Below are 27,001 nucleotides of genomic sequence, written 5' to 3'. Positions count from 1 at the left end.
TTGAAATCTTTAAATAATCTCAATCGATTGGTTATTCCAATGAAATTAATCGATTGATGCTCAATTCTGGACCATAAAGCTTTCATTCCGTTAAAAAATAATAAAATTTACGTAATTTTATTTTCTGTCTCCCTTCCTCTTGTGTTAAATTCTGAATCTGTTGATAACGTAGCGAGTGACACGAAAATGGTAATGGGGTCCCGGGACCCCAGAAACTCCGGCCGAAAAATTACATTACGTGAAACGTCTATTCATATATCTCGTCTGTGTTCATATATCTCGTCTGTGGTATCATCACAAATACCTCGTCTGTGGTAAAGCATCTCGCGGGTACTGCGTCGGCAAAGTAGGAAGTGAAAGTATTGCCACAACTAGTGATTTTCGAGCGACCTCTTCGTTCGAGTTCAAAGAGCGATGGCTGGAAACTATACTCAACTGAACCACCGAAATCGGTAAGGTTGGCAAACATGAAAAGTTCCTTCCAATCCGGATGATACAAAAAAGCATTACTTGCAACGTCTATTTTATAACTTATCTGTGGTGTTAGATCCTGGGAGGCCAGGTAGAGACTCGCACCTTCCCCCACTCTCCAGTATTCCCCATACTGTACCGGAAGGGTTACCCCCTTTCGCAGACGTCACTCAAGAGCGGCTACTTCGACGACTACAACCGATGCTGTCCGAATCCGAATGGGGGAACCCATCGGGTCTTCGTTCCCTATAGCAATTCTGTGTCTGTCAACGTAAAACGTAAGTGCTTTGACCGCGTTTGAACTTCACAAATAACTATAGTTTCAAGGCTTCTAAGATACTTCATAGGAAACTGAATAGCTTATAAATATAATAAATACTTTTAAAGAAATATACTTTGTCCAACCATCTTATTTACAACGCATATAATTAATCGTAAATCTATTTAACAATACAATAACCAGTATACTAATATTTTTGATACATATACTGCAAATTATAAAGTTATATAAATATTGAATGTTTCTAGTTTAAAAAAAAAAATATAATAGTAAAACTTTAATGGTAGCGAAGATAGAGAATAAGTTTATAAAACGGAAAATCACGTGAGCATACGTTATCTTCAATATATGTATTTATTTCGTTTGAAATCGGGCACGAAAGAAACAGTATTTTTTTTACAGTTCCTAATACAAAATTTTTGTAAGTAGAGGAATGTTATTAGCATTCGTTGCAATGCAAAACAAAATTAATAACTGCGAACTCTGATTACTCTATTTTGATTTATTTAAAAATCATTGGAATGGGTACTTACCAGACTCGCATAAGTGTGTCACTTTTTCCTTTTCACCGTGAAAAAAGAATTAGCGCGTGAAAAGTATTTCTGTAAGCAAAGAGGCCTTGCCTGGCCACTATCGAGCTATGTTAATGATCAAGAATAAAGTTCTATACGATGAATTTCAAAGCATGTAGGTGCCAAAGAGTAATGTTACATTTCTTTACAATAATTACTACGTACTTTTGTCTTCACACAATTTCCAAGATGAAATAAAAAACATGAAAATATACATTTTCAGAAGAACTGAGTAGAATCAGGAAATACTTTTCGTCAATTATTTTTTTCTTCTCAATTGAAAAAATTACAACTTTTAAACAATCGATTAACACTGTCAGTTCTGCCGAAAGAATACCCGCCAAAAATCTACTCGTTGTCAAAATCCTATGATCTACAATTCAGTCATCTTAATTCACAAAATCACAACATTTTAAATACTCTAGAATTAGATAACCATTTCTTACATAGGTTTTGTTGAAACTCATTCTTCCCATTGACTGTAGAGTGACTTCTAGAGTCTTCGCTGACCTTGCGAATTCTTGAGATTATTTCTGTAATTCATTTTTCTTAATACATGGATCTATATTTATAACTGTTGAATACAATCGTGCGTCTAATCCTAACATCTGTACATGCCTTAATCTACAAAAATTAATCACTAGAGAAACATGTTCTGTCGTTCATTAAAATCACTCACGAATAGTACGTCTTCAAAAACAGTGTTTAATTTACTGATACAAATGCATACGAGTTTACAATTGTAAAATATTTAGTAACGAACATGTTCAAAAGCAATGAATATTTATAATTTTGCTTTGTGACGCGACTGTCATCCTTGAACTGTATAGTATACCACGAGCATGTCCATAGTCTAAGTAGATAAGGACCTGCTACTCAGGCAGCTATAATAAGCTTATCGCTTCTTGAAAGCGAAACGTGCTGCATTTCCTACAAGAAAACAGTACGCCACGAAAACCGCGCGTCTCCCGGCCTTTCTAACAAAAAATGTTATGTTCCAAATAATAATTTAAATAATACACACAATATTTTACCGTAAAGTTCGTCCAAATCAAACATAAATAATTATTGTCGCCTATGACTCGTCGATCAAAATGTTGCATCGAACCAAATGACTAATTGCTAAGGTGCACGGATTCTCAAAGTTACAAGCTCGAGTCGGGTCGTGAAAAATGGGGGAAAACTCTCAAAATAATGGTACGCGTCGAGATTCGAAAAACAAAGAATTAGAGTAGGGGTAGTTGAAAGTTTCTTAGTGACTAAGGGTACAAGTCCAAATGTCGATGCCTATGACTAACGATGATATCATTTACTTAAGATTATACTGTTATCATGCTAGACTAGATGCACCAAACACGCACTGTTATTTACAAAAGATTGTAACCGAAATCAACTTAAAAATAAGTTGGGGAACCCAGACGACGAGATAAATTTTATTGAATCAAGAATCACAAAATACAAACGTATTTATATGAACAAGTAGAACCATAGAAAATACACATTTTGATCGGAGGGGGCTATGAATACATTGAAATTCTTGTTGAGGAATAATTGATAGTAAAAATATTTTATAACTGAATTAACACGAATCTTATCAACATGCCTATGCTCATTATTTGTATTCTCTTCTCGACATGGAACGCTCGAGCCTCAAATCTTTTACATACAGATGGACTATACTGTATCATACTGTTATATATGAGTTTTACTGACCCGTCCCAAACTTCGAGACTTTCGAAAAACCGCGCACCCCTGGTTAATTGTCCTTTAACGATCGAAGAGTAACGTAAGCCCTAATGATCCCTTTAGGTTCGCAGCCACGTGAAGGTGTCACTTGGTATAACACGCCAGCTCGGAACAGTTCACTGCACCGTTTTCGACCACGATACCAGCAGTGAAACGGCCGCAAGAATCGACAGAACCAGACACCGTGTAAAACTCGTCCCGTTTCAGAACGTATCGTGACAGTAAACCAGATCTACCTCCCCCACACGACGTCCCTTCCCCTCCGAGGAACAAAGTCTACTGGTGGGGGTAAGGTACATCGTCCTCGTGGTATCCCGAACGTTGTGGGGTAGAGACTTGAGGGGAATGGAAACGGGCAGAGATGGTCGCGGAACTCGATAACGCAGGCCTGCCCCGTCTAATTACTCGTATTTACTCGCAGAAGGAGAAGAGGACGGCACAGAGCGACGTAGAACACGAAGAGTCCGAGGTAGTAGGCACGAGGAAGGTCGTCTGAGAGGAACGAGCAAAAGATGGCCTGTCCGGAAAGGCCGGTCACGGTGCTCGCCGTCTCCCTCGTCTACCTTCTGGCACTCTTCGGTGAGTTACCAGGCTGTGTTGGCCCGCCTGCTTTCTCTTCCTAGCCTCGCCGAGACCTCTGGCCTCTCTCCTGCCAAGTTCCCGGGTTTGGCATGTTTTTCGATCACGCGCGCTGGAAATCGCCTCAGTATAGGACTAAAATCGAGAGAAAACGGGTACCGCGTAGCCCCTCTTTCACTGTTTATAGATCATTTTTTCTTAAATTATTCGTTAATAAATGAAGAATGAAAAAATATTGAAATAACTATTGCAAACGTCGGTTTAATATTATACGGGGAAAAATATAAAGTATCAAATATGAAAACAGCTATAAGCCTCATCAGTATTTATAATAAAAAAATACAACAAAATTAATACGTTTTATATATCATTTTATACAATAAAAGACACAAAAGTAAATAGTTTTCTTAGTCAACTTCTTTTCATTCTGTGAATAAGTTTGAAATATAAAGCAATTGTTAATAGTTCTATGTTGTCAATATGCAAGAAGAAGAAATGTCAACTATACGCGTATTAGTCTACGTTACTAGAAATCAGATGCACATTGTTTTAGTACGAATGTTACGTATTACGAAGATCGTTGTGTCTAGAAACCCCAGGGGCTCAATAACTATTGCTCAGGCTAGGCACACCGCTGTTTTCCAATGCGCATGACCGAAAATCATGCCAAATCTGCAACTATACTTTCCTGCTTAACGTCATCCCCGCTACTTTCGAATTTCGTCGCTGATCAAAGTCGATCGTTAACGAAGATGGGCAAAATTCTTATCAGTAAGAAACAAACAATCGTTTGTTTCTTACTCGTTAAATAAAAATGAAAATTTCAATTACGGAAGGAAATATTTCACAATGGACAAATATCGAATAAAATTTTGTCCATCTTCGTTCATTGACTTCTCGAAAACTTTTTTATTCGTTTGTAAATTCACTTATAAATTAATATTCATTAAAAGAATTTTTACACCTAAAAATTAGTACATATAAAATTTGTATTCAATATTTGCGAATAAAATTTACTCGACTCTACCCCCTCAGTGCGCTGATTAAAAGTTGTAATATGTTTGCTCCAGTATAGTTTACCTGACTCCAACCGTAACTTAGGTAAATACAAGTGATATACATTCTTTTCTTTATACAGACTGTTGTTCGTAGGACAACCGGCGAGAAGGTGATTCCTCGTAAGAAAACAAATCGAAAAGAAAGAATAATATTTGTTTATATAAAGCTTCGTTTTCAAGAAAAATCGAGTTTGAAAATATATATTGCGCGTAATAAATTCAAGTTGAGCATCGGTATAAGTAGAAACATTGAGCGCCAGCCAAATCGTATGCAATCGTACGCGTATAAAACTAATTTTTAAATACCATTGTTCGAAAATGAAACATTATTTTCTCTTGCTGTTTTCCCATGCCGCGATAGCGAACAGACGTAGACAACTAAGTTTTATTTATATTTGTTTAGTACTTAGCCAGTTGTTCCCTAATGTATACAGGACAGATTAGTGATGGTTTACTCAAAATCAGTCCCATGAATTTTAAGTTAACCCGGAACAAGTAGACGAAAACTCTAAAAATGTGTAATTCGGTTTAGATACTCTAAATTTTATAATTACAAAGTTACAATTTTATTTGTGTAGATAAGGTAGTAATATTATGCTAAAATTATTTATTCAATTTTAAAATTCCATTGAATCTTTAAACCTATTCTTTCAGAAACCCCAAAAGTAGGCATACATACATATGTCTATTGTAAACCATCGATACTGTAGTTTCTGCAGCTTCATTTCATAATAGAATGTGGTATCTGCCTATTGGCTCTCCAACATATTTCTTTTAGGAAATCGTGGCACGTTCTTTGTAATATTTCAATTTATGGTAACAGTTTCTTGAAAGTCAAATTAAACGTTTAGAAAACTTTTAGAAATCAAGAATACATTAAAATAATATCGTGACCGACATTCAAACGCTTGTATAACGATATTCTGTACATTATTAACAAATATTGATATACTATTTACGTAAAAATAGTTAATAATAAACAAGAAACGTAAATAACCAATAAATTCAAATAGTACTTCGATTCTCTTCGTGATTTCGTTTTTCCTGGTGTTTGTCAGAGTTTCCAACCGGTTGTTTGTCTTTTCTGGACGACAATGTGCGAGGTTGTTTTTTGGTTTTGCATGAATTTGGGTGGTATTTTAATTTCTGGTTTCGAGTGCTATCATCGTGCAAGGTTTAAATCAGGTTGTGTTTCTCAAATTCTAAACTAGGTTGACTTGTATCAATTACACAGTCACTCGTTACTTGCTAGTTTATTTCTTTTTTGGTAATCGACCTCGTACGTAGTTGGTTATCGAGGTTACAGCCTTCAGAAAACTCGTATCTATTCGATGACTCGCAGTAGAATGAAATGTTTGTTCTCGTTATTCGTCATTGGTGCACGCGAACGTTAAAGGAAAGAGATACTTTTACGCAAACTAGTTGAAATTTACTTTAAAAGAATGTCGAAGGTCACTTTTAATTGGGATTTTTATTTCTTTTTGCAGGTTCCTACTGTCGAATGGCACCAGGTAAATAATTCATTTATTTCAAAGTCGTATGAAATTACGATCGAACAGATACATTCCGAATAGAATGTTAAAAATGTAGGACAGGGTGTTTTAACGTAAGAAAATTTATCGACGTAAAGCACATTTGTAATGTTACACAATTGTGGGCCTGTAAAATAGGAAGGAATCCAAACATGTTTGACTAGACACTTGATCCTAAACTATCAACGGGAGCTTAAGTATTTATGGTTCAACATCATTCTGTTTTGCTTTGATATTTCTCGCTGAAAATAGAAAATTCAACCTGAAGTTACTGTTATTCACGGTCAAAACACTTGCGCTGGAAGGATGTAATAATTTGCAACATAAAATACTGATCGTATCTTGATTAATGAGCATCAGAATGCCCGATACTTATTAAAAGAAAATTAAAAAACTTAATGAATATAAAACTGGAATTTGTTACCATATAATTGGAATTTATTATAAAGAATAATATCACGAATCACAAACTCTGACGATGTTAAGTAAATATAAATTTATAATAAACTTATGCATCGATACAACTGTCTCATCTAATTTTTATTCGTTCTTATTATCAACGAGCAATTTCATGATTGGCATTTATCCTCCGTTTAAGGCTTACCTTTTGTTTTATTAAGCGGTAGCAATTTCTGACATATGTGTGTCTGTGTCGTGTAGCAGGGACTCTGTGAATTAACGGTGTCTATCGTTAGATTATGCGGATGTGCGTGAGTGCGTGCGTATGTACACGCAAAAGGGATGCCGGCTGCATACGTCTCATAGTTGGTTTTAGAACAGCGATCCAGACTCTGACGTTTCTATACCCGTTAAATATGTGCAGATTCGTATACAGGGTAGTTTGAGAATACAAACTTCGGTACAGAGTTTCGTACTAACTCTATACTGTCATTATCAACTGTAAATTGAGAGTTCAAAGTTCATTGACACTTTTTAACGGTTGACTGTTTCAAGTAAATTTTCCTAATAGAATTAAATATTTAATCAAAGAGAACTGATTCGTTCCGATAATCGTGGCAAAAACAAGTAATAAATTCATTCGGAAATATATCTCGGAGTATCATCTTTTAATCGATTTTCAGTTGTGTCTGTTTTGATCGCACTTTTGAGTCACCGTGTATAGACGACCGTATGAATACATTTACCCGCGCGTGTACGACGCATAGCAAACACACGCACGTATGTACATATACGATCTGTTGCTGACAGAAGTATTCGCACGATCCCGCAATTTTAAACCTGGACATTACTCCTTGTTGGGCGAGTCTTCGTTTTCTTGCTTTGGTTTTTCGTGTCACAAAGCAAAGCCAAATCGAAACAATTAATGGGAAATTCATTTCAGAGTATTCGCGCGTGTTAAATTCGCAGCTTAAAAAAGGGCTTCGGCATCTAGCGCTATAATCAAATTTACAGTGTAGTTCTAATGTAAACTAAGTGAGCAAAGACGCGTACTATTTAACGATTACTATGTTCGGTAAAATGAACTGGACTAAACTTTAATCCTTTAAATATTTCTTTATTGCATGTACGTCGGAAATTTACGTATGTCAAGGGATTGAGAAACCGAAAATATCTCTTATACATATAATTGTACTGTTCGCGAGAGGAAAGCTAACAAGTGTTTACATGCCCATACTAATTTACAGTCTACTAGACTTCGTCACTATACTCGTCCGGAGTTGGAGAAAATATAATCTGATTTCATTTTCCACAATAAAATTACATGCAATCATACTGTAGCTACACGATAATTAGACAGTTTTTATACGCTTTAAACATATACATTTTATATTTACATAATTGGACTCACACAGGAGTCACTACCTGCATTTAAAGAAACAAGCTAGTTTAAAAAAAATATGAACAAAAAAGTAGCAAGCAACATATTTTACAGAAAGATAGATATGTTTTTTAAATTGCCCTTTCGTCGAGAAATCTTTACTTTTAACGATGGCCTAACGTATTCTGATAAGTTTTTCCAACTGTCTCTAATTTTATATTGTTCCGTGTTCTTCGTAGCGATTGTTAAAAGAGAACTTTCGATGTTGGACAGTGGAACCGGATAATGAAATTGAGCTCTTCCCATGAAAGCTCAATTGCGTTCAGGTTCGCTGACTGTGCTGATCATGTCATTTTCTTTGGGACACCCTCTGTTTCTTTTTGCAATAAGAACCCATCGTTACACAATTTAGATGAGTGCTTAAAGTCGTTATCCTGGTGCATAATAAAATTTTTGCCTATTAATGTAAAACGGCGTGTTGTTTGAGTATCTACTTATAGTCTCCCATTATTATTGTATTTTCTACTTTTATTCGCCCTCGTACTCCGGCTGTTAAGAAACATGCTATAACTGACAATAATACGTCGCTATGTTCGACAGTGGGAACCATAAACTCTAGCAATAGTTTTTCTTCTACAGATCGACGGACAACTATTCTGCAATTACTTATAACTCGAATTTATCGAACCAGCTTCCTCTACAAGTTTTACGATTTTTCGTCAAAAACAACACTTTCCTGTCAGTAATACGGTTGCTTAATCACCTTTTCACCATGGTCAGGAATACTAAATTTCATCTGTCATTATTAACATTTTAAATGGCAATCAAGTGCATCAGAGTTGGGGAAAATTTTATACACAAATAACGAATACAAATTTTAGATCGATTCGTAAACTAACTTCCACAGTTACGGACAAAGTTAAGAGTAGAGGTAGGGAAAATAGGTATAAATTAAAGTTAATCAATGTAGCATAACTGTTATGTACTTGAGTTCTATATATATTATGTATATCTCTATGGTACATAGATTATTTAGTGAATAATTGAAATTACTATCTACATTTGTGTTGGTTATTGGTTCAATTATACTCCTTACTGTATACAGGGTATTCGGCCACCCCTGGAAGAAATTTTAATGGGAGAATCTAGAGGCCAAAATTAGACGAAAATCAAGGACACTAATTTGTTGATTGAGGCTTCGTTAAAAAGTTATAGAAACATTTTCAGCCACACAATATATTTTCGGTAAAGAATTTTTTTCTCGAAAGTACGTAGGATTTCGAGGGTATGTCTATTGACCGTAAATTATTGTAATTGACCCCCGCAACTGAAAATAATTTTTCCAGAACGATTTGAATTTTTTTAATTTCGTCAACTTTCAGCACCCCCTCTGTTGATTTTTCTTAAAAATTTGTTTTTCATTTTTGGTGATTTTGTTTGACGCCCTATGGAAAAGTTGTCTAATACTTTTTTGTAGGTACTCATCAGTTCTACTTTAGAAAAAATTTTCATTGAAATATATTCACTATTGCAGGAGTTATGGCTGTTTGAAAATTGAACCACTTTTATGGGGTTTTTCTCATTTTGTGGGTTCAAGGAACAAGTTTTCGAATATATTTGGAATTTCTACATATTCTAGATTAAAATACGCGTCGTTTGCATTTTGAAACATTAAAATCGTCCAATTCGTTCAAGAGTTATGATGTTTTAAACGTAGGCATGAAATTTTGGGGAACCATTTCTAGCCAAAAATGATATTTTCGTAATTTTTGTCTCGAAAGTGCGTAGGATTTCGAGGGTATATGTATTAATAAAAAATGATTATAATTGATTCCTGCAACCAAAAATAATTTTTTTAGAACAATTTAAAATTTTTTAATTTAATTGTTTAATAACTTTTTAACGAAGTCTCAATTAACAAATTGATATTCTTGATTTTCGTCTTATTTTGGCCTCTACAATCTCCTATTAAAATTTCTCCCAGTAGTGCCCAAACATCCTGTATATTTTTTAGCAAATGGTAAACGTTTCCTCGTGTTGATGTTGTTACATGTTGATTGTACTATGTAGTAAATGTTTTTTACAATCTTGGTCGAGCGCACTTTTAGAAAAACTGTACCTTTTTGCTGCTATACAGTAACTTAATTTATTTCGACGATTCGCTATAATCAAATTATGAATTTGATTTGAAAATTCTCTTTTTACTGACATTCTGCTATTCCCTTAGAAATAATCTGTTTTATACTTACACATCAACCAAATAGTTCGTTCGAGATTACTGCGTGAGAGTAAGAAAGGATACTTGGCGCTTGTTTACAATTGTCCACTCATTTTTGACCCTCGACAATCAATCAATGTTTTCGTTATGTATACATTAATTCAACACAAATGTAAATATCAATTTCAATTACTCGCTAAATAATCTATCTACCATAAAGATATATAACATATAAAACTTAAGTGCATAATACTGCTTTGATTAAATTTAATTTATACTTATTTCCTTTACCTGTCCAGTTAATTTTGTCCGCAACCGTATGTATCAGATCGCCAAGGGAAAGAGCAATGTTTCATGACTCAATCACTGCGCGATCGAGCATTCTATGTTACACTCACACTCACTTAACATACGTATCGACAAACGGCGCGTTCGCGTCAACCCGCATGCGACGCACGCACACATTCGACCGGTATCCTGTGTGTCTCATCGGTTTAGACGAGCGGTTCCGGAGTAACAATGTTTGTCAGTCGACGCGTGACTCTCGCCGGGTCACATTCCAAAATACTTTTCGGCCGGTCGTCGGAGCGTTTCGTCGAACGAGACAACGCCGAGACAATTCTACCCAATTTCCGACGCCACGATAACCATGTATTGGAGGCTGTGCATGATTATTCTTGCAGTGGTGGCAAGGCCAACCAAAGGCTGGGATAAAGTGAGCGGCCTCAAGTACAAGATGACGACGACCTTGCTCTTCAGCGAGGCTGCTCCGACGAAATCCAGCGGGGACGTTGGCTTTCGATTGACTGGCGACCTGGACGTGACAGCCGTTTGGCAAGATCCCATCGACCAGGAAACCTTTCTGCTGAAGATCGAGGTACGAGAACGCTTTCTATCGAAAAAGAAATTACTTTTCTATCGCCGGATACCTTTGACACCGTGGAAAGATTATAGTTGATTAGCGTCGATTGAAAGGAAGTTCTCGAAAGGGACTTCTATGAATAGAATCGCTTCGGCTGGATCCGTTACTCGAGAACGATAAAGCTTTAATGCGCTGTCTTTCGGTTAAAGCAAATAACACTGAACAATCGCAAATATGCATTCTTCGTCCAAGCAATCGATTCTAGTCCCTGTTATTGAAACAGAAGCTAAAAGTGGAAATTTTGTAATTTACACAATTTGATCGCGTAAAATTGCCTTGCGTAAAATAAGATTAAAAACGTTTCTTTTACGAGTTACCTTAAAAATGAATATATATACTTTTCTCTTTATAAATGGTACATTTATCAAAAAACAGCGATAAGTATTGAGAGTGTCTGCGTTCCCAGCGTGGAACCGATAACCTTTCCCTCGAAAAAAGAGTAAACTGAAACGTATTCACAGATAGTAAATTCGTTTCGCATTAAATGTCTTAAGTTTGAAAATTCACTTTCTGAATGTTAGAAGAAATTCAACGATTTAACGTTATATAAAACAGATCAAAATACGAATCAATTATTACAATGTCTAATGAAACGAAAGATATAAGTCAATAGAAAGAGAATATTACTAGTAAGCACGTCGTAGAAGAACCTATATGATATGACATTATAAAATGTCGATCGTTAAAACGGATCATTTTTCGCAGCTCCTGTCGCCTCAGCTATGGATCAAGTCCCGAAGAACTCCAGAACCAGAGGGTTTCGTCGAGCATTCGTCCAAGGTGGACGAGATCGTAAAGAAACCTCTGTTCGTACTATGGAAAAACGGCGACATAAAGTCAGTGTACATGGACCCATCGGAGAGCATCTCCTCGGCGAATCTGAAACGCGGTCTGGCTAGTCTCTTCCAATACAAGGTGCTTGACGATGACGTTCAAGAACTGGACGCCTCTGGGCTCTGCAACGTGACTTACCACTCCCTGGGTCCTAACACCGTAGGAAAACGAAAGACGTTTTGCAAGCATGGCAGTTTGCCGCCAAGGAAACGTCATCCGAATCCGTTGTTCGCCGTAAAGCTCGCGAGCACTCGAAATTCCACTTACGAGCTCACGGAGTACTTTTTACCGAAAATAATTCACGACGAGGAAACGCATAAAACGACATTGACCGCGAGATCTGGAGTCGGTACCATCGTTACATCCAAAAGAACGCTCGAAAGAATACCGGACGTTTTGCCGACAAACATCGCGAAGGTGGATACTTTGGAACAAGCAATCGCGATGTTGCTACCCGGATGTCACGAGACGAATATCGAGCTTCAATTGGAACGGTCCACTTGTCCGAACGACGTCTGTCAAACGGTTAGTATAAAATTAGCGTCGAGTAGTTTTTTGAAACAATTTTAATTAGCTCTGTAAATCACTTCGAATACGAATTCTATTCTGACGCTGTATCGTTGTTTGAAAGATAAGGCGTGTATTTGCAGAGAAGGCACAGAAGATAAAGCAGTGGGATAAGCTAAACGATATGTCAACGACGACCATCGATTATCAATAATCCTCGGTAGTCTGTTAGAGTTAGCTTTCAAGATTAGCTTTCGAGAAAAGGAGCTTTAAATATCTTCCAGGCATGCATATACTCGACCATAGTTGAATTAAAATTAACTGGCCGCTCAGGGCCACTGCCCCGACTGTGAATCATGTCAGATATGACTTATGCTTTTATGGCATGCTTGTTTGCATCTCTCTTTATTGAGGAAAAATGAAGGAATGGTTAATCAAAGAAACATGTTTACTGATTACATTACTTGAGTGTAATATTTTGAGAATCAACAATAATTATCACCCTTTAATTAAATTTTCTATTTATGAAATTATCCAGAGGAAACGAATTTTGTTTACGTTCTTAGTGGCTTTATCGTATTAATCTGAACTAATCTGATGATAGGTTGGTGACCTTCCTCAATATTCCGTAAATATTTCATGTTAATATAGAGATCGTTTCCTAGCCAAAACCAATAACACTTGAAGTCTAGAGAGGCTGGGATGTCTAAAATTATCTATGTTGACATTAGTAAGTTTGTATCTTAAACGCTTTCCGTCTTCTATTTGTGCGTATCTAGAAAATGACTAATGAACAATATAAAGACAACGTATCGTGTACAGTAGAAGCTTCTTTATCCTTTCTGTTATCATACTCTGCCATCGGAACACTCTAATATTCGAAGGTTCTATTATTATTAGAGATGGTTTTGTTCTATAGAACATAATACGCCCTTGTAGAATATTCCCCACCTATTCAAACATTCTTCTCTAACCATTAAAACTAATTCTGATAGTCACAATTTAGTATGAGACTGGCAATGTACGCGTATGCATCTAATAATAGCATCAAAGCGAACCGTGTGAGGCAACAACAGAACAAGAAGCGAAATAATTCATAAATTGGAAAAAAATCATCAAAACTACTGTTACTTGGCATTAAAAACATTTTCATAAAGAATATTTAAATGCCATTGAAATCATTTATACATATAAATGTATAAAGAAACTCGAATAAGTAAAGGAACATTCGCCAAGTGTCACCTCACAAATTTTAATAAAACTCTGAATTGGTTTACTTTTCCCTTCTTTTTTTACCGATGTCTGCAAATTATTTTCTATTAAAATAAAAAGAATGTGTATGCATAATTTTCAAAATAACATTAAAAGGTGACGCTTTGGAAAATAGTTAAATCATTACAACTAAAAAATATATGTATCCTTTATTTTTGGCCGCTTCACAAAACCAAAGCTTTGTTAAAATCGAAGAGGGAGCAGTACTTGACGGATACTCTTTGTAATAAGAGGTAACAAATCATACGCTTTCATTAATTTTGTATTTCTATTATCGATACTCTACCCAGTAAGTAAGGAACGATCTAAAGAAAGTATTTTATTATCCCAAAATTCCCCGCACTCTGACTGTCTTGTTCCTCTATTGGTTCTGTACGTCGCGAGAAAATTATAAGACACTCAATACATGCTATTAGGAAGCAACCATCAGGATTCCACGTGTCGACTTTTTACAAAAAGCTTAACCTGACTCGTAGTTTTGTCACGAAAAATGTAGAACTTGTTTAATATCGATTAATAATTATTCGTCACGCTAATTTATTTTTAGATCGAGCAAACGATCGAAGAATACCGCAGCGCTCTCGAAAGTAGCGCGCTAGGTACGGGAAAATCCGCATCTGCATTTCTGAAGCTAGTACCGTTAGTCAAATCCACCTCGCCCGAAGAACTTCAAAGAATACTGAAAAGCCCGAGATATCGTCAACTGAAAACACAACTCATGGATGTTATTGGTTCAGCGTCGACGTTAGCGGGTCATCAGGCAGTGATGAAGGTCCTCAGGCAAGATGTGGTAGGTGACGACACCGAAAGATACCTGTGGGCTTTGTCTCTATCGCCGACTCCGAACGCGGATGTCGCGAAAGACGTGCTAAAGCGGTCCGAGGAAACGATTCAGAACGACAAAGTTTCCGAAACGTTGGCTCTGACCGCAGCAGCGATGTCTCGCCACCTAGAATCACAAGTTGCTGTTGAGAAAGCCAGAATCAGCTTGGAGATCGGTTTGGACAGTTGCACGGGAGAGGAGTGCAAGCTCAAGTTCCTCAGAGCTCTCAGAAACCTGAGAAGCGAAGCTGCGATCCTGACTCTATTGAAATTTGCAATCAGCGAGAACAAGGCGATCAGCGTGGCGGCTTGGCGAGCACTTTCCGCCCTCTCCAGGGACTCGATAACCCCCGAAGTGAAAATCGTCGCCAAGCGAGTCTTTTACCAAATCGGTGGCCCGAAGAGAGACAGCAGCGCCCGGACTCTAGCGTTAGATATCATTCTCGAGTCGAAACCGTCCAAAGAGGATATCAAGGGCCTGGTGGAATATTTGACCAGCGCAGATCCTGCGTACGAAGTTCGAAAATACTTGAGCCAGCGTTTGGAGCAACTCTCTGAGAAGAACTCCGAGTTGGCAGCGTACCTGGACGAGATTCTGAGGAACGGTGGAACGAACGTGGTCAATTATAACGTATTCTCGCAGCGTGGTCTGAGTACTGCTTTCACGAGGAGGTTTCTGAGATCAGCCGACAGCAACGGGTCCCTGGTGACCGTCCAAGAGATCAAGTCCGGATTGCTAAAACGCGGAGTGGTGAACGTGGTCCTAGAGGTGGACAACCACGAGGAGGCATTGTTCTCTCTCGGGCTGTTCGCCGGTGGTCTGAGCAGCTTCGTCTCGACTTCGAACCAGGAAGAGGACTCTCAAGACGGTGAACAGGCTACCGCGGGAATGGAAATCGACTTTCTGGGCGTCGGTATCAGGCCGTTTGTCTTCTTCTCCGGCCAGGGGGAACTTATGAGCCACGTATGGTCCGGCACTGCGTCCGACCGGACTCCAGCGTTTCAAGCTTTGGCCTCCATTCACAATTACAACGAATACATTCCTTTGGCCTCGGGTTTCGTGGCAGACACCGACGTTCAAGGCGCGGTGAGCTTCGATTTAGCGGGGCAAATACAGTTGAGCCTCTGGTCTAGGAACGCTCAGTCGTCGGTGGACCTGAAAGCCGGGGTCGTGATTCAAGGCGGCACCAAAGTCCGCTCTAATTTCGTGCAGAGCATCGCCGAGTTCTCGATGACGTTGGAGCCAAAACTGGAGTTAGCCACCGACGTGGACTTCTCCGGGCCAGTTTCTTCGTTGTGCATGAGGCTCAGCCAACCAGAGGACGATGTGAGATACCAAGTTTATAAGATCGAGAGAATAGCTGGTAGCAGGCACAGACTGCGAAAGACTAGAAGAACGAGGATGCACAATCCAGGCAGGTCCTATTTTCTAAACCGGAAGAACAACGAGATGTGTTCGAAAATATTCAGTTAACTTTTGAAGACTAAACGGTTGTTGCCGGATGTAATAAAGTTTATAAAGAAACAGTTTTATGGAAAATATTGTTATCCTCCAGTCGTGCATTTTACGCGGCGTGAGAAACTGGCATCGCGTGCGTCCTACCTTGCGTGTGTGTTTATACATAGGTGTAATGTATTTTTGTACTGTAAATCTTGTGCGTGCGCGTTCCTGTGTGCTGCGGTCCGTGGATAGGAAGCAGTGTTTCATTAATAAAAGTCAGTCAAAGTCATTCCGATTATCAATAGACTTATTAGTTTTTAAACTGATTTAATTCGTTTTATTTCTCCGTGTACATGCTTCTGTATAATGACTATCTCTACTCGATTCTTCCGTTGCTTTAAAAAACAATGAAACGTAATATTGAATTTGTAAAACGATTAATGGAAGAAAAGTAGAAATTCCAATACAAAGAGCAATTTTCATGATAATTTTCGTACAATTAGAATTTTACATGCATTTGAGAAATATAAGTGAATATTAATATACATAGATATTAAAATTAATGAAATTTAAAATAACCCAATTTTATATCATGAAATATTTTTACTCAAATATTGGTAATGCAGAGACACTCGATATTAAAGAAGAATTTTTATTTATTCTTGTAAAATATAAAATTTGTAACATTAATGTTTTCGTTTTCGTTTATTTCCACGTGAATTTCTTGGTCCCCAAGACAACGCCATTCCAATTAATAAATAACAGTCAACGTTTGAGACAAGGAAGGCCCTAAATTCATGAAACTTTATAAATTTCTAATTGGCAATTTACAATTTACACCATTTATCAGGAACTTATCAAAATGTCTTTCCAGCAATGACTCACTACTACTATTAATATGAAAATTGTACCTCTAAATAAATAGACACAGTCGAATTTGGTTACAAGGAACACAGTTGCTCCCTTTTATAATCAGAGAAGCATATTAGTTTGCTAAACAGTCGTCTTACCAACTATAATACGTTATACTCTTACTTGCAAACTGTGTGTGTACGGCCAGCTACAATTTAACATTAAATGTCTCGTAAACTATTAACCGTATACAGTCGTACCCTGTATGTACTTATGTATGTACCAATTGGTTCCAGAATAACTGGCATAAGTCACGATAACTATAATGCACATAATTATGATTGTATTAAATTAGGAATACGTTTACTGTCCTTTAACCCTTAAATGGATTCTCAATCTAAGTTTAGTTGTTGGGCCCATGTGAATTCATAAAGTCATCTTTCTCTTCCACCGTACCATGTAACAAATTCTTTAAAATGCCAATTGTTTTATAGTGTAATAAGTTTAGAAATACATAAAGATGGAAATCAACTTTTCTTTAAAGCATTTAGAAAATAACTAATGGCGGATCACATAAATTTGCAAATAATTACATTTACATACATTAAACAATTATTAGTTTAAACTTGCGGAGATCCCAATAATACACTTAAGGGTTAAGATTTTATTAAATTAGACAAAAGTTTACTGTCCATTAAAACGTAAGTCAGGGTATGACTATCCAACTAAAAGCACAATCACTGACTTCAGAATTTCCAGTTCTTTCATCGTGCAAAGCTTCATTAACAAACCACGCACCTAAAGACCTTTCGTCAGTATTCAACTCTCAACGACAACCACACTCTGTAACAACCATGTCCTCGTATCCGTATTGATAAGTCAGAGTTCCACTGGAATCCAGATACAACAAACTCGTAGGCGCGAGCATGGTTGGAACGCAACACGCCCTTCCGACGGGTTTATTGGCGCTCTCGGAGCCCTGGAGGGCCCCGTGTATCAGGGTCTGGACGATCGCGTGCTTCGTGGGACTCAAATGGTCCCCGAACGGATAGAAACACTTTCCAGCGCACTGATACGCTTCGTAACCTGGCGGTGCAACGATCCACTCGTCGTACGCGATCAGCGAGAAGTCCACATACAGAGAACGACGCCTGCAGGAGTTTCTGCGTCTTCTGCGCGAACCGTCGCTCTCCTCTTGTTCCTCTTCCGGAGCGGAACGCCGAAGACGGTTCTTCTTCGTCTTGCTGTAATTCAGCAATAATATCGGACTTTCGCCGCATGGACGATACCCGACTCTTCCGTACACTCGAAATCTAACGATATTCCCGTCTCTTGCAGCCACGCTGAAGGTGACGTTGAAGGCCCTCCAGCTGTCATCGCGCCTCGACTTGCAGCTCACCGACTTGTTCGTCTGGTCCAAACGCACCCTGAGGATGGCTCCCGCGACACCGAGGAGCTCCGCGACTTCCAGAGTCTCGTCAGGCTCGGTTGGGGGCACCGAGAACGCCAGGATCCTGGCTCCGTCGCTGGTCGGGACGGATGCGCGAATCGGTCGAAGAGCTCGAACTATGTCCACGTCCGATTTTCGATGGTACAGCTCCAGCATGTACCTCGACACCGCGCCACGGTGCTTTCCGTCGATCGTGTCGCCAGTTCTCCTGCTCGTTCCGTTGGACAGTCGACGAAGAACGGACGGAGACGACGCTGGAATAGAAAGGTCGAACCGTATCGAGGCTTTCGCGTGCACGGCGGACGTATGCCAGGAGAACGTTCCCGTTCTCCACAGTCCGCACACGCACATGGTACCGACGACCAGCAGCAAGATATACCGAAACGAATCCATAACGCCGTAGCGAGATTTTATTGTGTAGTGGCGACGAAAAATCGCATGATTTCGACCCGATGTCGATCGGATTTCGCATCTGACTGCAAACGAATCCTTGGGTCGGTCGGTCGCCGCTGAAGGACCGCTTTTAAATAGCTCGCCAATGGCGAGCGGCGATTCGAAATTGCCGCTGGAATGCTCTTATCACCAGCAGACCGCCACTCGACACCGGGGCGACCCGACAGGTCACGATGCTCGTAAAGCGCGATCGCGCGTGCGCCTGTTTTACCAAGGGGAGACGCGTCGGGGTAGCTTCTAAGGGTCGTTGCAGTAGCCAGCATCGATTCAACGGCTGACGTCATAACGCCGCAGACGCGCCAGCGAATAACTGCAACGCGTGTCGTTCGGCAAGATTAGTGTCATGCCGTGGCTCTGACCTGAGTTTTCCGCTGGCACCGGCCAGCCACGGTTTTTTTTCTCCGTCTCGAGTTCCCTCCTGGCGAATCCTATCAGTCAGTCTGCCACGAAGATCGCGCGACAGCCCGACAAATTAGTTTAACAGTAAGTACAATGCACCGCGTAAACGGGTTCCGGTTTTGTACAGTCTCCCACGGTGAGGAGGATCGTCCACCCCTCGATTACGCATTGGCGAATATGAAACACCTGCATAAATTAAATACCGTTTTAGCAAAAATTCTGTTATTATGGGGCACCGTAGGAAACAGATTGTATAAATGTTTCGAACGTTGCTATAAAGAATTTAGTAAAAATCTAGAAAAACCTCTTCGTTGATTTTTAAACGAAGAATGTTATTTTGAACATATTCAAAATCCCTTGGAGAAATTAAGATAATCGATTTTAGTTTCTGAGATATAAGCAAAGTTCCTTTTCTACTGTTACATTGATTTGTGGCTATACATATTGATGATCTTTAATAAGCCCATTCAATATTTTAACGCACTCGACCCTTCTTGTTGGATGGTCGTCTCTTTAGTCTTTAAATAACAGATTTTTCTACTTCTTAATTATTTAAAATACTTTGGACTTGGACGTGGTCGACTGAAATACACACTTTTTGTATAATACATATCGTACATATCAAGAATATATCTATTGTATACTTATATACTATATATGTACTTTTTGTTTAATATTGTTCATGCCCCGTTTCTATTTGTACAACTCTTGACGATAAAAATAACCGAAGATAATTAAACTATGTATTTTTACAACCGCGCGCATAATTTTACAAATATAACATTCGCGCCATTTTGTGTACACATGTTCTATGTAGTTGGTCTGATCAGCATGTTTTGTTATTAATAGTGTGCATGGTATGCATACACATGTATTTTTATGGTACACGTGGCATGTGTCAAATTTTTGTAGTGCACTGTTGTACGCAAAACGTATACAGTGGGTCAAACAGTCTTCGTCCACGTATTTCATTCTACGTATGCTCTATAAAATTCGTGTACGATGACTTTCTGACTGTGTGGAGTTGTTTGAACACATTATGCAACACCCAGGCTTTCGCTTGCCTTGCTGCGTGCTTTTGGAATCATTATTTTGTTGAATAATGAATGACTCTCCAAGATTCTATTCCTGTACACTGCAGTACTCGTCAACTATCACCATCGTGTCTCACAATTGGGTACAAATTCTTACACTACATCTATCGATTGGACTTTAAATAATGATACCGTGTTCCAGAAATTTTAACGCTCATCCACGTGTGGTTTTGCACAATCCATACATTTTTGCTTATTGATTTTACCGATAGAATACTACTTTTCTTTAATTATTATTATCGTCAAGACCGTAAACATAATTAACTGTTAAAAATAGCACACTTGCTACTTGGCTCCAATTTTTGTAAACGCGTAGTACACTTTCAATTTTTAAGAGAGTCTCTCTATATCATAGAAAAATAAATATGTATTTGGAAACATTTCATCGTTCAGTAGCATCTTATTGTAACGCGAGTAGGAAATGCTTGACCATCTGTATCATATCGAATGATATAACGCTACGGTTTAACATATGTATTTCATTGGTTGATATTTTATAAATGTAAGCATACGAATACTCTTGTGTATGAGTGGGTGGAATAGCAAAGGTGGTGGACGATTTTCAGTGTGAGCCACGGTAGCTGCGCACAAGGGTTTCGTGTACCCTTCAATTCAGTGAAACGGAGCATGAACGCAGTTGCAAGCAACCCAGCATATGAATCGCGCCGACGCTTCTTTACGCGTGTTTCGAGCACGCATTCTTCGCGGTGCTGTGAAAATTTGTTTTTATCATTTCTTTGTTGATATTTATCGTGTTTGTTCGTTTGTGCCGCGTCACGTTTGGTTGACGTAACAAAATCGTTGCCTGGAAACTGAGACAGTTCAACGACAGTTTAAATCGGTTACTCAAACAATTCACAAGAATATTCCAGTAACAATAAAATAGACAAATGCATTTCAGAATACAGTTTAAAAAATGTCTTACTTTCTAAATCAGAGAAAAAATTCAAGAAAATGTCAGGAAATTCGTAACAATTCCTTATTTGATATGCGTACATTTTGTTTTTATTAATACACTTTTTACATAACTTAAATGTGCATATGTACATAACCTATGAAGGTGAAACAAATTACTTAAATTTTTGTACAATAATTTAACGGATAACAGCATTCTTTTGTTAACATTAAACAAATTTCTTTGAAATATTTAAACATTACCAAAGTTATACGAGTCCAGTAAAAGTTGTTCAGAAGCTTTATTGAAACTAAATATTTGAAATAATTAAATGATACTCGCCAAGATATCTAGAATTTAAACATAATTTTTCTTGCGTAATATTCTATATACATACAAATAGAAATAATACATCTCGCATGGCTGGATAATTAGAGTGAAAACAGTTAAAAATCAATCAAATAATCGGAGAAAAAATATTTAAGTTTTGAAATACAACCTAATCTCGGACAAAGATGTTGAAAGGTAATACAGAATTAATATATTTGAAAATTAATTTGTACGTAATTAAACAAACGTTAATAGCCTTCTCTATTACTGAAAATAACAAGAATTATTTTAACGTATTTCTATCCGAAACTTTTAATTTACATGCATACGCAATCGAATGGAATGCTGAATTGAAATTTTGTGTTTCGCTTTTATACATTTCGCGTATCATCTGTCGAAACCACAGAGATCGAATTCTACGCTTACCTCTTCTATTTCGCAAAACAATATCTTCTTTAGCCCGATCAGTTGTTTTTACTGTAGACGAAATTTTTTGAAGGAAACTTGAAAGATGTAGAGCATAACTGTCTTTCATAACATTACCGATCTGTCCGCTTTACAGCCTGGTTGAAGAATAAACGCGCGAAAAAGTCTAAAATATGGAGAACATAAGTTATTTTAAGGTTCAGAGTAGAGGAAGCGATGAAAGAGAATATTACGATTTTCAATCTTATTTATCTTAATGTTTATTCAGTTTGTTTCCGATGTATAGTACCTTCTATTCTTATTATCCTATTGTCAAACAAAATATGTTTTTAAAACGACCTCAAGAAGATTATCGTAAAACTTCTTTTCGCAAAGTTAAAATAAAAAAAAAGTGTCCTAATACTTATGACCGGTAGTGAACATGTATTTTATTAGCAGATTATAACATGTTTCAATATTTCTAGAGTGATTTAAATGGTTCTAAACAAAGTGTTACAGTACCAGTTTGAAGACTACCTACCTTATTTAGGCGGTGCAGCTGGAGTCCTCGTAGTCACCGGCATTGCGGCCTACCGTGCATCCAGACCAAAACCGGAAAAACCGCTATGGCCGCTTGATGCTCAGTCCGTATTACTTCCGGTGAGTAGACACCCCTCGTGGCGTTAATTACGGCTTACCGCTTGAAGTGCTTGAACAGAAAATCGGCTGATGAATATGTTTTCGAGAAATTACAAATTCGCGAATTTCACGTCGTGGATACTTGTTGCAGGAGAACGACGCGGACATTCAAACATTTTTCTTGCAACTTTATTTGTAACGCTTTGTACTCGCACGCTTCTGCAACCGATCTTTTGAACAACATATGGCACTTGGTTCACTTGAACGGTATGAATTCGCGGCAAGTCTTGTCGGAACGTCGATTACGATAGCATCGACAGGGTGTCCCACGTAACCGAAAAAAGCTGTATCTCTAAAACGGGTAGAGATACGAAAAAAAAATGTCGTAAGGCAAAATTACACGACATCAATGGTACGAAAATTATAATTTGATTCGTTTTGTATCCTTCTTTTAAATGGAACTCTATAATTTTGATTAGACTACTCGACGCGGATCTCTACGTTCTCACTTGCTTTCTCGCGCAAAACGATACTCGAGGAGATTCAACTTACAATTAGGGGGTGTGAAAATAGAGGAATGAACCTTTTAAACGACTCACAGTATTCGAAAACGACGATTTAGACGCGAAAAAATATATTTCGCCTTAAAAGTGCCATAAATCCTTAAAAACAAGTTTACGAACGATTATTAACACTGTTAACATTAATTTTACTTAATAATTTTTATATTATTTTATGTTAAACGAAAATTAAATTATTCAATTAAAGAAAATAACGAAATGTATTTATTATGAAAGTTTCACTGCTACATAACATTTTGAAAGAAAATAATTGAAAATAGGAGTAATAAGAATAAGATTCGCTAACTTTAAAGTTGTATTATTGGAAAAGATGATTTTCAGAGAAACCAAAGAAATGAACATAAACTACAAGCCTGTGGTGGAATTTTGACCAATACGTACCAATCTAATAACTTCTATTCCAAAAACTTACGATAGCTGCATACTAAAATTGGTTCTTTTCAATTACCTGTATTTAAAATTGTAATAAATTTTGATGAATTGTTTTTATTCTAAAATAAAGCGTGTACCTTTCTGTGTAAGATTCATACAGCACAAAATGAAATTATTGTAATACACTGTAATTTTATATTGTAATTTTCAATTTTTATAAGTTGCTGTTAAAATAATGAAAAGCAAAGTGTATATGTATAGTGTGCATATTTGAAATTGTGTTAAGAAACGACATTCTGTCAAAGAAGGATAAATTGTATCCACTAGATAAAGGAGAAATTACAGAAAGTCTAGCTTCTTTATGCCAACTTAATAGTCGTGGAGCTTTAATAAAATTGTGTCTTCTTATGAACGAGGCACATTTAATTCAAGTTCCGACTTAATTTCAGTAAGTATTTTACTGAAATTGATCAGTGTGTTAGAAATTAAAAGTTGAGAACTGAGAGAAAGGTACTTCTTTAGTCCCCCTTTTTTATTTTGTCCATATTGATCGAGATCTTTTTAAAAATTCATCACAACATTGAAAGGGCGATTAAATCTATGTGCAATATCACGTATTTTCACATTACTTTCGTGAAAATTATAATTTCGCCTTTTTCTTGCTCACTTAAATAACTTCCACGTGACATTATTAACCAAATTAATTTTATCACACTTTCAACACACTAGACAAAACAAAACTGACGAAATATCGACAGAAAACAACATTTGAATGCTTGGTTCTACATATAGTTATGAAACAGTAATGAATCAATTTTCTGTAGTTCATTTTTTTAGAATAAATATAATTCAACTTAAAATTCTAAGGAAACATAGATTGTTAACGTGAATGTATATATAATAAAATTGAAAATTTAAGGGTAGTTTTATAATTATGACACGCAGTGTATCATTATTTCCTAGAAGGAGAAATACGAATTGCAAAAACAGATTTCTAAAAGGAATAGAAACGTCGAGTTTCTTAGTCAAAATTAATCTATTTAAACAATTTCTAGGGATAAATAATGTTTCAAACGAAGATCCTCAAGGATATACAAACTTAATGGCACCTAAAGTAAAATGATTGGAGATGGTAAAAAATTGGACATTTTCTTGTCTAAATCGCCGTTTTCGAACACTGTGCGACCCCAGAAAGAATAATCCAAATATTAACAACGTTTTGGCCAAGCGTCCCAATACCTATGACCCGTATAAACGGATCTTTAGTCAAAAGCTAAAACAAGTATTGACACGATCAGAAAATCGATCTCAAAAGCGCCTGAATCCCAGTAAATCTGCAAATATTTGTCAAACAATCGAGTAATCTCGACAAATCGATTCTCGTAACGTCCGTCACGATAACATCGGTAGGAAGCAGTAGGCGCGTATCGTCGATAAGTAACAGGATTATCTTCCCGTCCGCTTGTAAAACGACTGTCGTTACCCGAGAAACAGGCTTAACGAATGCTTTCCCGTAGATCCCTCCCCGTCAAAGCCCCTATGTTGATCGATTTTTTTCGCGGCTGGCGATCATCCAACAAGTTTGGTGTCCGTCGAGGACGACGCTCGTTCCACCAGCTCGGACCACTATATTTAAATATAGTCGAAGATCGTCGTAGAGGATGGACGACGGGCTAGTCTTATGTGCGAGCTACTGATAGCAGCCGCTCCTCTCGGTGGAGCAGCAGCAGCAACGGCATCAGTACTACTTCTGACAAGCAAGCTGTTCCAAAGGCGAAGTCTCGCGACGAAGTGAAGCTAATTCTTGCGGCCGCGCGGGCCCCTCTCTCGTTCGAAGTAGTAGTGCATCGCGGAACAAAATCCTCTGGTGAAGAGATCAATCAGGCCCGTAGACGCTCGTACGGGGCTTCCTCTGTGCAGCGTTCGCGGACAATCCAAGATATGTCGTGGAGTTGTTTCGCCCCCGAGCCCATTCGACCACCGATCGATCTCACCGATCAATCCGACACAGTCAAGGTGGAGTGTTTCAGGTTCTCCGTTAACGCGTTATCACTCGAAACACTACTAACGATCGTTCCCTCGATGCTAGGTGTTCTTCGTCGATCGTGCCACTCGATGACCCTCTCCGTCGCGGAACAGTTTCCCGTGATTTTCTCTATTACGCGTTAACACAGTCGAGCTGCATTCGAACCGGGCAAAACATTCTGATGAAATTTTCGGGTCGTACGCTCGGTTCGTTCGAAGGTGTGTGGGTGGCCAGACTTGTTGCACAAGCGACTTGGCATCGCTAGGAGATCGAAACGTCGGCTCGATGGGTGTACAGGGAAACCAGGAAGCGTTTCGTCCCGACATGCTTTCTCCTCCGGAGACGGTCACCCCGGTGGGACAAATAGTTCCGCTTTCTCCTATGCACCAATCCCGCTCCATGCACTGGCTAAACTTAGATTTGCACTTGGCATTCCGTTACGTAAGCCGAGAATACACCGGATTTTCACGTGTGCAAACGTTTTGCAGGGTACCGACCTAATCAGAGTGTCGAGGTTTTATAAGGACAGCAAGGAGGGAAAGTTCGTAAGCTACATACACGAGGACACGAGAACCCTGTATGACGGTTTCCGCAAAGGCGCCAAAGAGTCCAGTAAGTCCCGTACATAATCCCACACGCTAACGCTACAGAGAAACCCGTGTGTGTCGCATTCGCGTTTTAAATAAACGAGCAAAGATGGGCTGCACGCGGTCGCGTAATGGACCGTTTGGCAAGTGGCTGGCTGGTCACGTTCACATGACAAACACGCTTCGCGAACGCAGCCGACTAATAAGCTCGTCGATCGTTCGTTCCGCCACCCCCGATGGATTCTACGCGATTCTTGTCGATCCTGAGATCCGACAAACTTGTTATTTAATTCGACGCGGTTTTTATTTTTAACTCGCGAGGAACCCACGCCTCGCACGCTGTGACACGGGACACCTGTCGTTCTCAGGGACGCTCAGTTTACCGTTGGGCTCTACGAATCTTAGCTTTTAAATCTTCGAACCCTAGAGAACTCTTTAAAGTCTCGAAAGTCTCGATAGAATCGACTGCGTCGAAAGTTTTGATAGTAGTTGTTCAATAGAATCGGTTTAAGGGGGCAGTCTCATGTATGCGTTGCAAAATTTAACCATATTTATTAATTTTTTTTTCACTAAATGTTACATCTAACGTTATAATTTATTTTCGCAATTTACTTAACTATCCTTTGGGAAAACAAAATAAATTTTTCAATAATTCTCATTGACTTTTCATGGTTTTATTACGCCCACAGTAAACATGTATTTAAACACTGATATAAGTGATTGCAGCTCTCAAGGTTGACTAAATCAAAAAAATCGAAAAGATTTTTATTCGGTACGTTTCCTGTTATCGCCCGAACCAAAATAATTAATTTAAACATTGGCGAAATGACGAAAGTTTAAATTAAAGATTGCAAAATTTTGTCATTTTTCCCCAAAATTTTTAA

The 27,001-nt window shown here is 38.1% G+C and overlaps 3 protein-coding genes and 1 long non-coding RNA gene across 9 annotated transcripts in view; 2 read left to right on the top strand and 2 right to left on the bottom strand.

Moving 5' to 3' along the window:
• Window positions 1-223: 223 nt before the first annotated feature.
• On the top strand, window positions 224-16,608 carry LOC122403253 (microsomal triglyceride transfer protein). Of its 4 annotated transcripts, XM_043406658.1 has the most exons (7): window positions 224-749; window positions 3,133-3,357; window positions 3,491-3,648; window positions 6,194-6,217; window positions 10,920-11,113; window positions 11,864-12,517; window positions 14,319-16,608. In XM_043406658.1, exons 3-7 carry the CDS (start codon window positions 3,582-3,584, stop codon window positions 16,065-16,067), a joined length of 2,688 nt encoding a protein of 895 aa, XP_043262593.1. In that variant the 5' UTR covers window positions 224-749; window positions 3,133-3,357; window positions 3,491-3,581; the 3' UTR covers window positions 16,068-16,608. The 4 variants fall into 4 exon arrangements, with proteins under 4 accessions (XP_043262593.1, XP_043262594.1, XP_043262596.1 ...); XM_043406659.1 differs by lacking the exon at window positions 3,133-3,357; XM_043406661.1 differs by lacking the exons at window positions 224-749; window positions 6,194-6,217 and having other exon boundaries at window positions 2,295-3,357.
• Window positions 16,609-17,610: 1,002 nt separating this feature from the next.
• On the bottom strand, window positions 17,611-18,729 carry LOC122403236 (protein dbl-1-like). Its single transcript, XM_043406623.1, has one exon. The coding sequence runs from the start codon at window positions 18,727-18,729 to the stop codon at window positions 17,713-17,715; it is 1,017 nt and encodes a 338-aa protein (XP_043262558.1). The 3' UTR covers window positions 17,611-17,712.
• A 264-nt stretch (window positions 18,730-18,993) lies between these two features.
• LOC122403208 (long-chain-fatty-acid--CoA ligase 1) overlaps window positions 18,994-27,001 on the top strand; it is a 23,219-nt gene continuing 15,211 nt past the window's right edge. Inside the window, exons 1-3 of one of the 3 annotated variants that reach the window (XM_043406571.1) lie at window positions 18,994-19,272; window positions 22,424-22,572; window positions 26,019-26,142. In XM_043406571.1, the coding sequence (XP_043262506.1) occupies window position 19,272; window positions 22,424-22,572; window positions 26,019-26,142 (274 nt within the window). In that variant the 5' untranslated portion in view covers window positions 18,994-19,271. Of the gene's footprint in view, window positions 19,273-22,423; window positions 22,573-25,201; window positions 25,521-25,593; window positions 25,885-26,018; window positions 26,143-27,001 lie in introns of those variants that run through there. The other 2 variants (XM_043406573.1, XM_043406572.1) reach the window with 2 other exon arrangements.
• On the bottom strand, window positions 21,607-25,108 carry LOC122403211. Its single transcript, XR_006259594.1, has 3 exons — window positions 24,988-25,108; window positions 22,454-22,621; window positions 21,607-22,099 (listed from the first exon to the last, which is right to left on the bottom strand). It is a non-coding gene; the product is annotated as an uncharacterized LOC122403211 (long non-coding RNA).

Source organism: Colletes gigas, unplaced genomic scaffold, assembly GCF_013123115.1.
Source record: "Colletes gigas isolate AHSC1104 unplaced genomic scaffold, ASM1312311v1 Colletes_gigas_Sc00047, whole genome shotgun sequence".
Lineage (NCBI taxonomy): Eukaryota > Metazoa > Arthropoda > Insecta > Hymenoptera > Colletidae > Colletes > Colletes gigas.
This window is presented reverse-complemented; position numbering and strand designations above follow the sequence as displayed.

Bases quoted from the DNA above. Each gene is read 5' to 3' on its own strand.
- LOC122403253 (XM_043406659.1), top strand. From the start codon at position 3,582: ATGGCCTGTCCGGAAAGGCCGGTCACGGTGCTCGCCGTCTCCCTCGTC. The intron at 3,649-6,193 runs GTGAGTTACCAG...TTCTTTTTGCAG, and splicing joins CTACCTTCTGGCACTCTTCG to GTTCCTACTGTCGAATGGCA. The intron at 12,518-14,318 runs GTTAGTATAAAA...ATTTATTTTTAG, and splicing joins CGAACGACGTCTGTCAAACG to ATCGAGCAAACGATCGAAGA.
- LOC122403236 (XM_043406623.1), bottom strand. From the start codon at position 18,729: ATGGATTCGTTTCGGTATATCTTGCTGCTGGTCGTCGGTACCATGTGC.